The sequence below is a fragment of the Candoia aspera genome, chromosome 18, assembly GCF_035149785.1.
Source record: "Candoia aspera isolate rCanAsp1 chromosome 18, rCanAsp1.hap2, whole genome shotgun sequence".
Taxonomy (NCBI): Eukaryota; Metazoa; Chordata; class Lepidosauria; order Squamata; family Boidae; genus Candoia; species Candoia aspera.
The window spans coordinates 8,759,531-8,773,190 of record NC_086170.1 but is presented as its reverse complement, the minus strand read 5'-3'; the positions used below and the strand labels follow the sequence as shown (position 1 = coordinate 8,773,190).

Sequence of the window (13,660 nt, the reverse complement as noted above, 5' to 3'; positions counted from 1 at the left end):
CCGTTTGTTTAACGGCAGTCCAAAGTTACGACGGCCTCGGGAAAAGTGCTTTGCGACCTGCGCACACACTTACGACTGTTGCAAACCATCCCACCACCCCCATGTGACTGGGGACTTGGCAGCCGGCTCGCATTTACGACCAGTTGCGGTGTCCTGCAGTCACGTGATTGTGACCTGCAACTTTTTTTTGCTGGTTCCCGGCAAAAAACATCCATCGGGGAAGCTGGATTTGCTTAACAACCACGGTGACTCGCTTAACGGCCCGTGATTCACTTAACGGCCATCGTAAAAATGGTTGTAAAATTGGGTCTGGCCGTGTGGTGATTCACTTAGCAACCACACCACTTAACAGCCAGTTTTCAGGTCCCTATTGTGGTCGTTAAGTGAGGACTATCTGTAATCCTTATCTTTCCATGCAGCCCCTTTACTCAGAGTTGCCGATAACCAGAGAGAGCGTTGCCGGTTGAACCCGATCCCCTGAACGTTCAAACTCGGTTGGCCTTTACGACGTTGCCCCTCGCTCACCATGTCCTCTCTGTCCCGCAGGGAGCGTGATCACCATTTCTGGCCGCATGACTTTCACGAGCAACAAGTCCATGGAAATTGAAGTCTTCGTCGACGCCGACCACTTCGTGGGTGAGGCCCAGGAACGGTACCGGGCGGTCAGTGCATTTTTCACCTACGTCTCCCTAAGCAAGGAGGGAAGGCCGCTCCCGGTCCCGCAGCTGGTGGTAAGTCGACCTTTTGGGTCTGCAGTTGCCCCCCTTTGTGGGGCGCCCTTTCCTGTAAGACGCCAGAGGGCTAGGAGTCTGCAAGAGGCCCGTTGTCATGCTGCTGGTGGGAAGTGTTTTAAAGCAAACATTATATCTCTGCTCCCGAGTTTCCAGCTAGCTTTCAGGGCCTTGTTTCATCAAACGGGGGTGGGTGGGATGGGGTGCAAAACCCCAAAGATGTTTGGCTTTCAACCTGCAAACACCCATCACATTCCAGAAGATCTGCCAAGCCAGTATGGACTGGTTCAGCAAAACCAAAATGTAGAATATTTGGGTTGTTCCCAGGGATTTTACAGGTTGCTGTGTGGGTCCCCTCATCTCCCCCGCACCACAAGGCCGGTGTGCTCTTTCCGTATGGTAATGGTCTCAGCAGCTCCATAGTCCATGTTCCTCAACCCTCTCCAATCTTCCCATTGCCTTCCGCTCCGTTTTCCTCCTCCCTCCTCCTCCTCGCTCCTCAGCTGCTGTCCCTCACAGAAGGCTCCCTTTTTCACCTTAGTTGCCCCATCACCCCTAGAAGCACGGAACTGTGGAACCAGAAGGGACCCCTAGTCCAACCCTCTGCAACATGCAGGGCAAACCCATTAACCCATCCTCAAGAAGTTTAGTGACTTAGGCACATATCACTGCAAGGAAACCACTGGTCCCTGGCATTTCCCACGCCCCCAAGCCCCTTCTTTTGGAATAGTAGCATTTCAGTCCGTATCACAGACAATTCAGTCTGATTTGGGTCCAGGTCCAGGCCAAAATCGGCCAAAGTAGCACAGTCTGTGGTTTGATGCCAAGGAGATTTGCACATCTCTAATGAAAACACCCAGCACCTCCTTTGGACTGATGCTTCAAAGCTTGGAAAGACTAAGCAAGTTTCTTGCATGTTCAGAACGGTGCGTCCTGCGCAGCTCCACGTTGTAAGTCGGGGGCCTCTGCTTAGCTAGCAAAATGCTCTTGATCTATTTGCTGGGTGCCCCTATCTCCTGCTTTTTCCCTAAGAAGTTGAGGGGCAGGAGGGAGTCTCCTCTTGACTCCCCCCCAGCAACGACGACCCCGTGAGGTTGGTTGGGCCGAGAGAAAGTGACACGCCCGCCCACAGTCCTCCTGGGAGCTCTGGTGGAACGGAGACTCCTTCCCATCGTCAAGCTGCTCCCTCAGACTTCTTAAGGACCAGCTTGAAGACAATGGATGCTTATGCCATTTGGCTTCACGTCGATCCAATAGGTTTAGCAGGCTTCGCTTTGCGCCTGCTAAACCTGTTGGTCTAGGCCAGGGTTTTAAGAAGCCCACCCATCTCAACGTGGCCAGGTTTGAAAAATACTGCCTAGATAAAAGGCTCGAAGACAGACACCTCCTAAAATGTCTTCATCCTTTCTCTGAAATTTGGCCTCCATCTGTCTCAATATCCCGGCTTGCCCCCTGAGCATCAAGCATCTCTCCCCCAAAATCCACCTTTGCAGGAACGCAAAGATTAGGAGAAACCTGCCCCCGTTTGCTGTTTACATTCTCAACTGCAAGCATCGAGGCAAACTTAAGCGAAGCGTTTCCAGACTCGTGAATTTCCTGGGTTTTGTCAGCATCTCTCTCTCCCCGGCCTCCCCCTTTCCCTACCTGCTATTGTTGGTTTTACTTCCCATCTATTTTTAGCGATCGCGGCTTGGCTGCTCTTTGCCAAGAAAAACGACACAGGAGGGGGGAGAGTGCGCGAGCGCCATTCCTCAATTAATACATTATGCCTTGTTGATGCCCCGCCGCATTCATCTTCCTTGGTGTTGCATCGAGGGCTGGGGGCTGGGGTTGCGTGGTGTGTGTGTGTGTGTATGTTTATATATGTATACGTAGATATAAATATATAGATATATAGATAGTTGGACAAAAAGGAGGAGGAAAGAAAGAGGAATTTAATATTTTGCTTAAATCCCCAGCACCACTGGAAGCACAGTATTCCCCTGTGCAAGCATGTTGTTTCTTCCCTGTTACGTCTTCCTGGGGGAGAGAGCTGGAATGCTTAATTTCTGGAACTCACAAATGCTTTTTGGGAGTTTCAAACCAGTGGTTCAGCAATATTTCTTTAGCTTTCTCTTCTGGCCAAAAATGGAGATCTGCTTGCTTTTTTATATATATACACACACACACACATATATATACATTATATATATTATATAAGCACAATATATTTTAACCTCTCTCTCCAGCGGTGCATTATTTTACCCTTCTTTCTATCATCTGTCCGGTCTAATCTTCATACATACATACATTATTAAAGCCTTTAAACAAGAAAATAAAAACTAAACAAGAAAATAAAATTAACACAAACTAATATAAGGTAAAAATAAAAACTAAACGCAAACTAATAAAACAAAAACTAACACAAACTAGTATAGAATAAAAATAAAAACTGAACACAAACTAATAAAACAAAAACTAACACAAACTAGTACAGAATAAAAATAAAAACTGAACACAAACTAATAAAACAAAAACTACCACAAACCAGTACAGAATAAAAATAAAAATTGAACACAAACTAATAAAACAAAAACTAACACAAACCAGTACAGAATAAAAATAAAAACTGAACACAAACTAATAAAACAAAAACTACCACAAACCAGTACAGAATAAAAATAAAAACTGAACACAAACTAGTAAAATAAAAACTAACACAAAGTAATATAAAATAAGGGGAAAGGGGAAAAGAAAGAAAGCAAGGGAAAATCAGAAATTGCAAGAAAAGACAAAAAGAAGGAAGAAAAGAAGGGGCATAAAGATAGAAGGAAGCGGCTTCCGATATTCTTCGCCACAGTTACAAGCACAATCTATTTTAACCTCTCCCTCTAACGATGCATCGTTTTACCCTTCTCTCTCTCTCTCTATCATCCGTCTGGTCTAATCATCAAAACCATAAACTGAGGCTTGCTTGCCCCCCACCCAAACCAGGCATTTTGTGTTCAGGCCCAGCTGTTACCGCCGGTTGGATGAGAGGACCCCCCAGTCGGCTGGAAACTGAGCTCGGAAGCTGAGCCTTAATTAAGGTCCCTGTCCGATTTCACCCTCTCAATTACCTTCTCCAAGCCCAGCGTAGCTCACTTTGTGAAGAGCTTATTTTGCTGCCCACCTACGACCCTGGTGGCCGGTGGCCTGCTTCCAGAAGGACCCCCGATATTCCAAATGCTGTCTGACTAACCCAGAACAGAGGGGCGCTGTTGCTTCCAGGGAGCCAGTCACTCTCTTTCTGTTAATGGCCCAGCTGATGCTTTACCAATGGTCCAACAAGGATGTAAGAACTGGGCTTAAACCAAGCTACGTGTTACATCCCATCCAGGGTCTGTCTCCTCTGCCCCAAAAGCAAAGTTGGATGTGCATGGTTTACTCTTAAGAAATCCATGATACCTCAGTGGACATACTTCCTCCCTCCCTCCCTCCCTCCCTTTCTCCCTCCCTTTCATCCCTCCCTCCCTCTCTTCCTTCCGTCTGTCCTTCTTTCCATCCATCCTCTTCCTTCCTTCCTTGCATCCATCCGTCCATCTATCCATCCTTCCCGTTCCTCCCTCCCTCCCTTCCATCCATCCATTCATCCATCCATCCCCTCCCTCCCATCCATCTCCTTCCTTCCCTCCATCCATCCATCCATCCATCCATCCATCCATTTATCCTCCATCCCCTCCCTCTCTCCTTCCCTCCCTCCCATCCGTCTCCTTCCTTCCTTCCTTCCTTCCTCCCTCCCTCCCTCCCTCCCTCCCTCCCTCCCTCCCTCCCTTCCTTCCTTCCTTCCTTCCTTCCTTCCCCCCTCCATCCATCCATCCTTCCCCTTCCCCAATTCTGCTGGTCCTCCAAGGCCCATTTTACTTCCCATACGGTGGCTGCCCTCCTGCCAACAGAGGGATTTTCCCTTGCCCTAATGCCCGGTCTCTGCCTCTGGGGCCCAGGTGCCCATGCAGCCCCGCAGGAGGCCGCCCGTCTCCCAGATTCCCTGCTGGGGCTTCCAGGAGACGCAGAGCAGAGCGGGCCTCCCCTTCTGCCAAGCAAGGCCAACATGCCCCACCCCCACAGCCTGCCCTGGGGCTTGCACAGGCCTTGCTGCTCGAGGTAACAGGGAGGGGATCTGCGTGAAGATCGTCCCCCCCACCCAGTGACTCTGCCCTGATGTTTGGCTCTGCTCAACACCCAGTTAATGAGGCTTCCAAACGTTTAGCGGCCTGCAGTGCCCAAACACAGCTGGCGAGCTCCTTGGGGTGTCAAGTGCCGGGAGGAGAAACAAAGATTCCTAGAGAATGCCAACGCGGAGCCCTTCCTGGATGTCATCCTCAAATCTTCTGCTCTAGGCAGGAAAGTTTCTCCCTTCTTAATAAGGAGGAGGAAAAAATAGAGAAAGGAAAAAAACTTTGAATTCAGCCATAGGGCTGAATCCTAGATAGCGAGTTAATTCTTGCCCTTAGTGATAATGCTGGGAGTTGGGCGGCATATACATTCAGTCAATTATGCTTGGAAGAGACCTTGAAGGACGGTCTAGCTCAGCCCCCTCACACAGTCAGCCAGATGTTTAGACTGGGCTTGGCCATTTTGTCCCCCCATCGAGTCCTTCCCAAAGACCTGGGATGGACAGATGTTGTTGTTTAACAATATTAAAGGGATCGCTGCAGGGTGTCAGCTGTGCCAAGCAAAGCTGCCTTTTGCAATTGCCCAGTGGTGATTTTGTCAGTGCCAACGGTGTCCCAGTGGTGCTCCAGATGTTTTGGATAATAAAATAATAAACCATTATTAATATATTTTTGCCACCAATTTGTGGCAGCTCACAGCAAGTCACTCTCCACAGCTTCAGGGCACCATCTTGCCGGACCTTCTCAAGGGGGCCAATCCAAACAGGCCGTTTGCGCTAAACCTGTCCGGCTTGTTCACCCACCGCCTTGCAAGAAGCGGGCCCAGCTTTCCAGTCTTCATGTCACGCGGGACCGACTGTGCCAGCTTGGAAGTGAACAATCTACACGTGCTGCTGGGCCTCGGGCCAGCCGGTGCATAACCAGCCTCAGCGCTCCCTGTCCGTTTCCCATTAAGCCCCAAGCGATGACGATCCCTTTCGTCTGTCAACCAGATGCTCCTGGCAGCACGAGATTTAACCCCCTGGTGGGGGAATCCGTCCATTTGAGCGAGTGGGATGTAGGACCCGCAGCTCTACAGGCGGTGAAGAAATCCGAGTGGGGCAGAAAGGGGGTCTTTTTAAAGACTTTGGCCCTTTCCTGGAGTTCAGGATATTCGGTGGGCAGTAGTGGCCGTATGTCTTTATCCAGACCAGCCAATTAAAAAAAAAACGATAACAGAGTAAAACAAATCAATACAGCAATAGACCAAAAGGCGAAACACAGTCTCCCAACTGTGGGATCATCGTCCGATCTAACCGCAAATCAGAGCCGTCCTTCTGCGTTTCTTTGTTCTTCTGGTCGGGGGAATGAACTGTCAGCCCCATTTCAGTGGAAGGAGCTGGCAGCGGGCAGAGGATGCCCATCCGGTCCCCGGGCCTGCTGCGTGGGGAACGTGGGCTCCCTGCCAACACCCCCCCTCCTTTCTTGCCCCCCTTTCTCTTCTCCGCAGATGGAAACGGAGGACGAGCGGCGACGTTTTGAAGAAGGGAAGGGCCGTTACCTTCAGACGAAAGCCAAGCGCCAGGCACAAATGCAGCCGCTGACCCAGCAGTGACGTTCGGCCACTTCTGGATGAGAGACATCGTCATTCCGTTTGTTGACAAACCATTCCATAGACCCAGTTGGAGGGGGGCGGTGTGACAAGCTCCTGGGGCCCATCACCTTCTCCTTTCCAGCAAAAACCTATCCCATGTTCTCTGTCATCATCGTAGCTACCCGGTGGGTATTTTAGGAAGCGTAGGGCGTGCTGGGGGGGACATAGCTGAGCCTGGGACAAAACAGAGATGGGCCAGGTGGACCAGCCGGACAGGTGTTTCTGTAGATGCTTGAGGTTGAGGGTAGAAATGTCCAGCTCGAGAAAGAACCGTCTTAACCACGTGCTTTAATTTCACGCCCATGAACACCAGGCCCTCTCTTGATGGCCATCTCGAGCTCAGGGGTCCTCCCTTGCTCCCTTCCGTCCATCTTCAGTGTATGTATCCGTGCAAATGTATACGTGTGCCTAATTTATTCAGTGACAATTGCAAATAAAGGTTTGGTGCCTTTAGCGGAGACGTGTGGGTTTGAAACAGTTCTCTGGCTCTTGACTCCTCTCAGCTCCATCACCCAGAAGAGCAGGTTGAAGGGAGTTTAATCAAAAGACCTGCTGATCTAGAATTTGTCCAAACGTCCAGATGGATTGCACCCTAGGATACTGAAGCAACTTGCTGATGATTGGGCCAAGCCATTACGTATCCTAAGGAGCTGGTGAAATGCCCAGTGATAGGAGCACTCCCATCTTCAAAAGCAAGCTTCAGGGAACTATGGACTATTGACTCTATCTCACTACACAGGGAGTTTCCGTACCAAGGGAGTGATTATTAGAAGTCATCACAGATTTGTCAGGAACAAATCCAGCTAACCTTATTTCCATTTTTTGGCGGGGGGAGGGGATTGGGTAACTTCCGTAATGGATTGGGGGAATGTAGCCATCGTAATATATCTTGGTTTCAGAAAAGCCTTTGACAAAATCCCCAGTCCTGATTAGCAAGCTAGAAAAGAGTAGCCTGGAGGGCAAATATATTATATTACATGGATCTTCAACGAGTGTGAAAGCTGCACTCAAAAACTGGTGAGCTGTCAAGGAGGTGCAGATGGGCTTGACCTGGGAACAGGACTTTTTCAAAATTTTACTAAGACGATCTGTGCCAAGTTTGCCTGCAAAATTGGACAAGGTGGTCAATCCTCTTGAAGGCAGAAGCTAATTTCAAATTTTGTTCGTTTATTTGTATTTCGAATTTTGTCACCGCCCACCTCATTGAAAGAGTGAGAAGTGATCGGTTAAAAAGGGATCAAAGGCACAGGAGACCATCTAGCCCAACCCCTCGCTTATCAATCACAGAAGTTGGAAGGATTCTGGAATTACAGTTAGTCCCAAGCTGAACGGGAGTCAGCGGGGTGGCTTTGCTGCTCCAACGGTAAATACCATTTTAGGCTGCCTCGAGAGGAGGATCGTTTCAAAATCCCTGGACCTGTTTTTTGGCCACCCCCAAACCATTTTGACTTCGGCGGCTGGAATTTAGATCCCCCAAAACGGGGACTTCACAGACATCGACTGGCTGTTTTTCGACTCTGAAGACCAAATTTGCATTCTGAATGCCCTCCTTTGCTTCATTGAAGAGATGGTACCCCGGAAGCAACCCAATTTTTTTCTTTCCCTGCTCCCATCCCCTGTCCCATTTTTCTAGCTTCCTGGTGCATTTGGAGACCCTAAAGCAAAGTTTCTCAAGCTTGGCCACTTGGAGATGGGTGGACTTCAACTCCCAGAATTCCCCATGGCTGGCTGGAGAATTCTGGGAGTTGAAGTCCACCCATCTCCGAGTGGCCAAGCGTGAGAAACACTGTCTTAAACCAATGTAATTATTTGTTCTGGAAAGATTTTTCTTTTTCCTATTAAGAGAGGGAAACTTTCCCATCTCCACTGCTCTGAACTGGAGCTGGTGTGAAGAAGTCCATAATTAATTGTATAAATAGCCCCCACTTAAGTGGGCAGCCATTAAGAGTTCTCTGCTAATGGGAAGGAGTGACATTTCCAGAAGAAATCATGAGATATCACACCCTTCTTTCCTCTTCTCCTGATCTCCTGGACCATGACTCATTCCAGATTGTGTGGCACGCTGTGAGGTTGTGCAATGGCGCACCGCCCTAAGGATTTAGGAATTTTTGTTTTGCGAGGGGCATCCCCTGATAACACCGCCCCCAACCAAGAACAGATACATTAACTACTTTCTCTTGTGGGGGACCCAGAGAGATCTTCACCCAAAGTCCAGGAGAACGTCAACCTTTCTCCCGCAGGCTTCGCAAAGACAGATCTACTAGACAAGCAGACAGCTTTTCATCGTCCAGTTCAGTAAACCGAAAAGCAAATTCAGCAACGAAACCGCCGATTAAAAAAAAAAGGAAATATTTCTATCTTCAGTTTGGCACGGACAAACAGCTTTCGCTCTTCCAATTGTCCGGCCTCTTTGCCCATTAAACGGCTGTACTCAAATCTGCATTTAAATACACGTAGTCCTTGCTTAATTGGGACCAGAATTTCGGTTGCTAAGCAAAGTAGTCATTCAGCGGATCTGACTTTACAACCTTTTTTGTGGCAGTCGTTAAGCGAAACACGGCCATTCAGCAAAATCACATGGTTCCCCACGGATTTTGCTTGCCGGAAGCCGGCCGGGAAGGTTAAAAATGACAGTCGTGTGACCACAGAACGCTGCAACGGTCATAAATGCGAACTGGTTGAAGTGGCTGAAGTTGGCTTTGAATGCCCTTGGAAGTCCCAGTCCCTGTTCTGAAAGTGTTTGCTCTACAGTTATTGCTTTCTGGAAGGGCCCAGGCCTTCACCTGTTAAAATAGAAATGTAAGCGGCTTCATGGGAGAGAAAGATTTATTGCTGGCCACAGACATCTGGGAAGGAGTCACAACGGATCAGCCCACCTACCGTCTGTGCAAGAAACGTGCCGGATCCCTCTCCCCACAGCCATGGAAAAGCCACCACTTTTAAACTTTTAAACCGCTTTTAATCCAGGATTCCCCTACCTTCCACCGAGCAGAGGCTACTTGCTTTCGCAAACTGTGCTCAGAAACACCAGTGTCCAAAAAAAGAAAAATCTAATTTGACCTTGATGGCTTTGCTTCCACTGCCGGCACACCCAAGCCAGGTTTTAGAACAGCCGTTGGGATCTGCCGCTTTCTTGCCGGTGCCCAAAACATCTGGGCCCTTGCTCTGGATTACGGCAGACGCAGCCTGCAACGGAGGAGCAAATGCATTTTTGGAGCATGCAGACGATATTTTCCCCACCAGCACTGCCTCAGTTCTCCCTCGGGGTTTATTGCTGGTGTGTGATCTGTGACTTAGGGAGAAGACGTTGAGTTAGGAGATCTTTCTGGGGGCAAGCATGGCTTTGCACGGATCCCAAGCCGATCCCGTTTTTGTCTTAAACCTTTACCGAATCCGAGGCTGAAGCTGCAGCATGTAGGGCCCCGAGAGGCAAAGACTGCGGTGCCTTGGACAGAGCCAAACTCTGCTAATCCTTTATTTACTTTTGGGTCTGCAGCGGCATCACGCTCCTCTGGCCACCCGACGTGCCTTGGCCCACTTTTTGGCTTTCCAACTCTGCTTTTTTCCATTTGCAATCCCAGCTGTCCTGCAGATGTTTTGCAAAAGAGAGAAGGCGGTTCTTCGCGGTTCTTCACATTAGAAAGTGCTCTTCGAATGCTCAGAGATGCGCCTCCAGTTGTGCCACTTCCCTGCCTCCAAACTGGCCCTCCTGCAATGCGGCCAGAATCGGGTTATTGGGTCAGCCCAGCCTGGACCAAGATGCAGATGGCTTTGCTGGAGGCCCTGCTCGGAGCATGGCGATTTTCTTTGGGACGGTCCCTGACATGTCTTGGGAAGGCGGTCACTGGACTGAGCTGGGAGGGGATGAATGCGGGGAAGAGAAACCTGGGAACCTCCTGGCAAGACAGGGTGTTCCCACCCCATTCGAAGCTGTAAACTGCTCCATCCTTGCTCACTTGAGCAGAGCCTTTGTGTGAATGTGGCCTTCAGTTTGGACAAGGAGCAGCAGAAGAGGGAGAGGAGAGGAGAGGAAAAAGAAAGGAGGGGAAAAAGAAAGGGGAAGGAAGGAAGGAAGGAAGGAAGGAATGGGGAGAGGAGGGGGAAGGGGGAGGGAGGAAGAAAGGAGAAAGGAAGGGAAGGAGAGGGAGAGGGAAGGAAGGGGGAAAGGAGAGGGGAAGAGGAAGGAGGGGAGAGAGGAAGGAAGAAGGAAGGAAGGGGGAGAGGAGAGGGGGAAGGGGGAGGGAGGAAGAAAGGAGAAGGAAGGGAAGGAGGGAGAGGGGAGAGAGGAAGAAAGGAGAAAGGAAGGGGGAGGGAGGAAGGAAGGAAGGAAGGGACTACCCCGTTCAATGGACCTTCGTTTGAAGGATTAGGTTGCAGACCTCCAAGTTAGGGGAACCCCCCCCCCGTCACCACCACCGAGGAAACTCTTGGCGAACGGATCCCACCCCGCCCCGCCCCGCTCAAACCTCCCGCAGGTGGTGTGTCAAAGCCCACGGCCAGCCTGGCTGGGGATGATGGGAGCCGCAGTCCCGCAAAGTCGGAAGCTTTGACTCCGGGGATGCCGCCCTGCCTGCCGGCCAGGAGGGGCGGGCGGCGGGTCCGGGCATGCAATGAACCGGCCCCCCCCCCGCTTTACAGGGGAAAGGGCGGGGCGGGGCGGACGCTGGTCGAAGCGTGCCCAGCTGCTAACGGAGGGGGGGCTTGGAGCAGCTCCCCCGCGAGAAACGGAGGCGCCCCCGAGGGTCCCGATCCGGCGGGAGGGGCCGCCCCTCGCGGGGGAGGGCAGCGGAGCCGCAAGCATGCGCCGGCCCGCCCCGGCCCCGCCCAGCCCGGGCAGATGCGAGGGGCGCGGGGCACAGCGGCGGCGCCGGGGCTGGCAGGGCGCACGAGCCGGCGCGCACCTTTCCGCAGGTGAGTCCCCGCGGCCGGACCTCGCCCCCGGGCCCTTCCGCGGCGCCCCCCTCCCGCGGGGCGGCCGGGGCTCCCCTGCTCCCCTCCCCCCTCCCCTCGGGGATCCCCCCGCGTCATTGCCCAACCCAGCGCCCCTGCCTGGAACCGGGAGGGGTCTCTTCGGGGGAGGGGGCGCAACGCGCGCTCCGCCCCAGAAGGTTGCAGTGAAGCTGCCCCCCCCTCTCTTAAGTTTTCCCCTGTGTTTCCAGAGCTGGGCGTCCCCCCCACCCCGCCTTTGGAGGCTCCCCCCCTCCCCAGCGCGCACCTGCGGATGCCCTCCCGCCCTTGCCCGCCCCTCACCTGCAGGGGGCACCAGGCGCCCTCTGGCTTATGCCCACGCCCGGACTGCAAGTCTTTTTTATTGCAAAAAGAGCCGCGGGGGGGGAGGTTAAAAATCGCATCCTGAATTCCGCTGCAGATCCTCTTACATAAAATCTCGCGCTTTGGATCGGGGCTGGCAGAGGCGCGGGGCAGAGCCCAGCCCATCCTGGGTAACCCTCGGCTGAGGGGGGCTGCCTTTGCTCCACCAAGGGGGTGTGGACAAAAGGACTCCCCCCCCATGGTGGACAAGGGATCCCGCCCACTTTTAAATCGCCCCCCCCGCCCCCGCCCCCGCCCCCGCCCCATGCATTCGGCTCCATCACTGAAAAATCGGATAAGGGAGTACCTAACTGGCACCTGCCAGGAGCACCTTGAATTTTTTGCAGAGAGGGAGAATTTTTGGCAGGGATCCTGAGTCCAAACGTGGAGCATGGGATCCGGGGTAGTGCTGGAAAGCAGAGGATGGCAACAGCTGGTGGTATAATGTAGGGGAGTGGGGTTAATCGAGCCACGGAGCAGCGGATTCATTTTCGAAAGTGCTTTTTAAAAGGCCAGCCTGCTTTGGTCTGTCTTGCTGATTGCCTGGATGGAGCCGCGGCTGTGATCTAGGGCAGCCGTGGGGTCTGGGGACCCCTGGGAGTCCCTGAGACCCTTTCAGGGGGTCCCCGATATCAAACGAATAAATCTTTTAACATTTCTCAGGTTTAATCTCTAATGCAGCCAATATCGCTAAATAGAACGCCCGTAATCCAGAGCTGGTTCGTTTTTTAAGAATGTGAAAGGGGTGCCAAGACCCAAATGGTTGAGAGCTGCTGATCTTGGGGGCCAGACAAGGCCCATGGGTGGGGGTTCCCCATCCCTGTTTTAGATGCATTCGTGGCTTAGCAGCCTTCTGTGGGTATACAGAGATAGACTGCTTCTGGATGGGGAGGATTCACATGACAAGCAGAGACCTGTTAGTGGAAGGGGGGAAAATTCCCCTTTGTTCTTAGACAGAAGAAAATATTTCTGTGTTTTCAGATGAGTGAACTGCGGGGGCTGGAAATCTGCCCCCTGCCCCCCCCTCCGGCATGGCTTAAGCCAAGTCCAAATTGCCGAGTGCCCCACATTTGGCATCGTCCACATCTGCAGTTGCAACCCCCCCCATATTGAGACTTTCCCTTTTCCTTTTAAACATTAATTTATCTTTCCGCCGAGCAGGGTTCAAGTTTTGGCGTCAGAGGCAGCCTAGAGGCTCTGGAGAGGGATTTGGGGGAAGGTTGAGGCTGTTGCAGGTTGTGGGATCCAGAAAATGGGGAGAAGCGGGCTGCCTTTGGGGGGCTGACGCAAGAAAAGTCCTGTTTATGGACGTGGGGCACAAAGACAATGGATGAATTCATACTAAGTGCATTTTGATGGGGGAGTTATAATCATCCCCACATTTCAAACCCAGCAACAAGTGTAAATGTTAAATTATGGGGTTTAATCTGGTCTTCTGAACCCCACTCCGCTCCTGGATGTTTGGACTGCAGCACCCAGAATTCCCAGTCAGGCCGGGGAGGCTGGCCTAGATAGGAGATGCAGTGCAGAAAATTTAAATGGCTTAATTCACACTTTTGCCATTAGGAGCATTAAAGAAACCAGCCCTCTTTCCGGCACACACTTGGGGGGAAAGGTAAAAACCAAGCCTTGGACCCCCTGGAGGGCGGGGCGGCACGCAAACCTTTGGGGCGAGAGCAGGCTTGCAAGGCTGATGTTGCAATCAAAGTGTAAACCCTGCAGTGCATTGTGTTTTGTTGGTTCGGTCCTCACAACCTGCTAGGCTGGGCTAAAATGAAGCCAGGTCCTTTGTGACTCAGCGTGTTGCGTGTTCAATGAGCCAGGCTGTCGTATTACGTCACAGCAGAATTGAC

General features: G+C 51.7%; 1 protein-coding gene across 2 annotated transcripts in view; it reads left to right on the top strand.

Moving 5' to 3' along the window:
- The window catches only part of ACOT7 (acyl-CoA thioesterase 7), a 54,918-nt gene extending 47,963 nt beyond the window's left edge, over positions 1 to 6,955 (top strand). For both annotated transcript variants that reach the window (XM_063317724.1, XM_063317723.1), the window contains 2 exons: positions 547 to 731; positions 6,354 to 6,955. In XM_063317724.1, the coding sequence (XP_063173794.1) occupies positions 547 to 731; positions 6,354 to 6,458 (290 nt within the window). In that variant the 3' untranslated portion in view covers positions 6,459 to 6,955. The remainder of the gene's footprint in view (positions 1 to 546; positions 732 to 6,353) is intronic.
- The last annotated feature ends 6,705 nt before the right edge of the window (positions 6,956 to 13,660 follow it).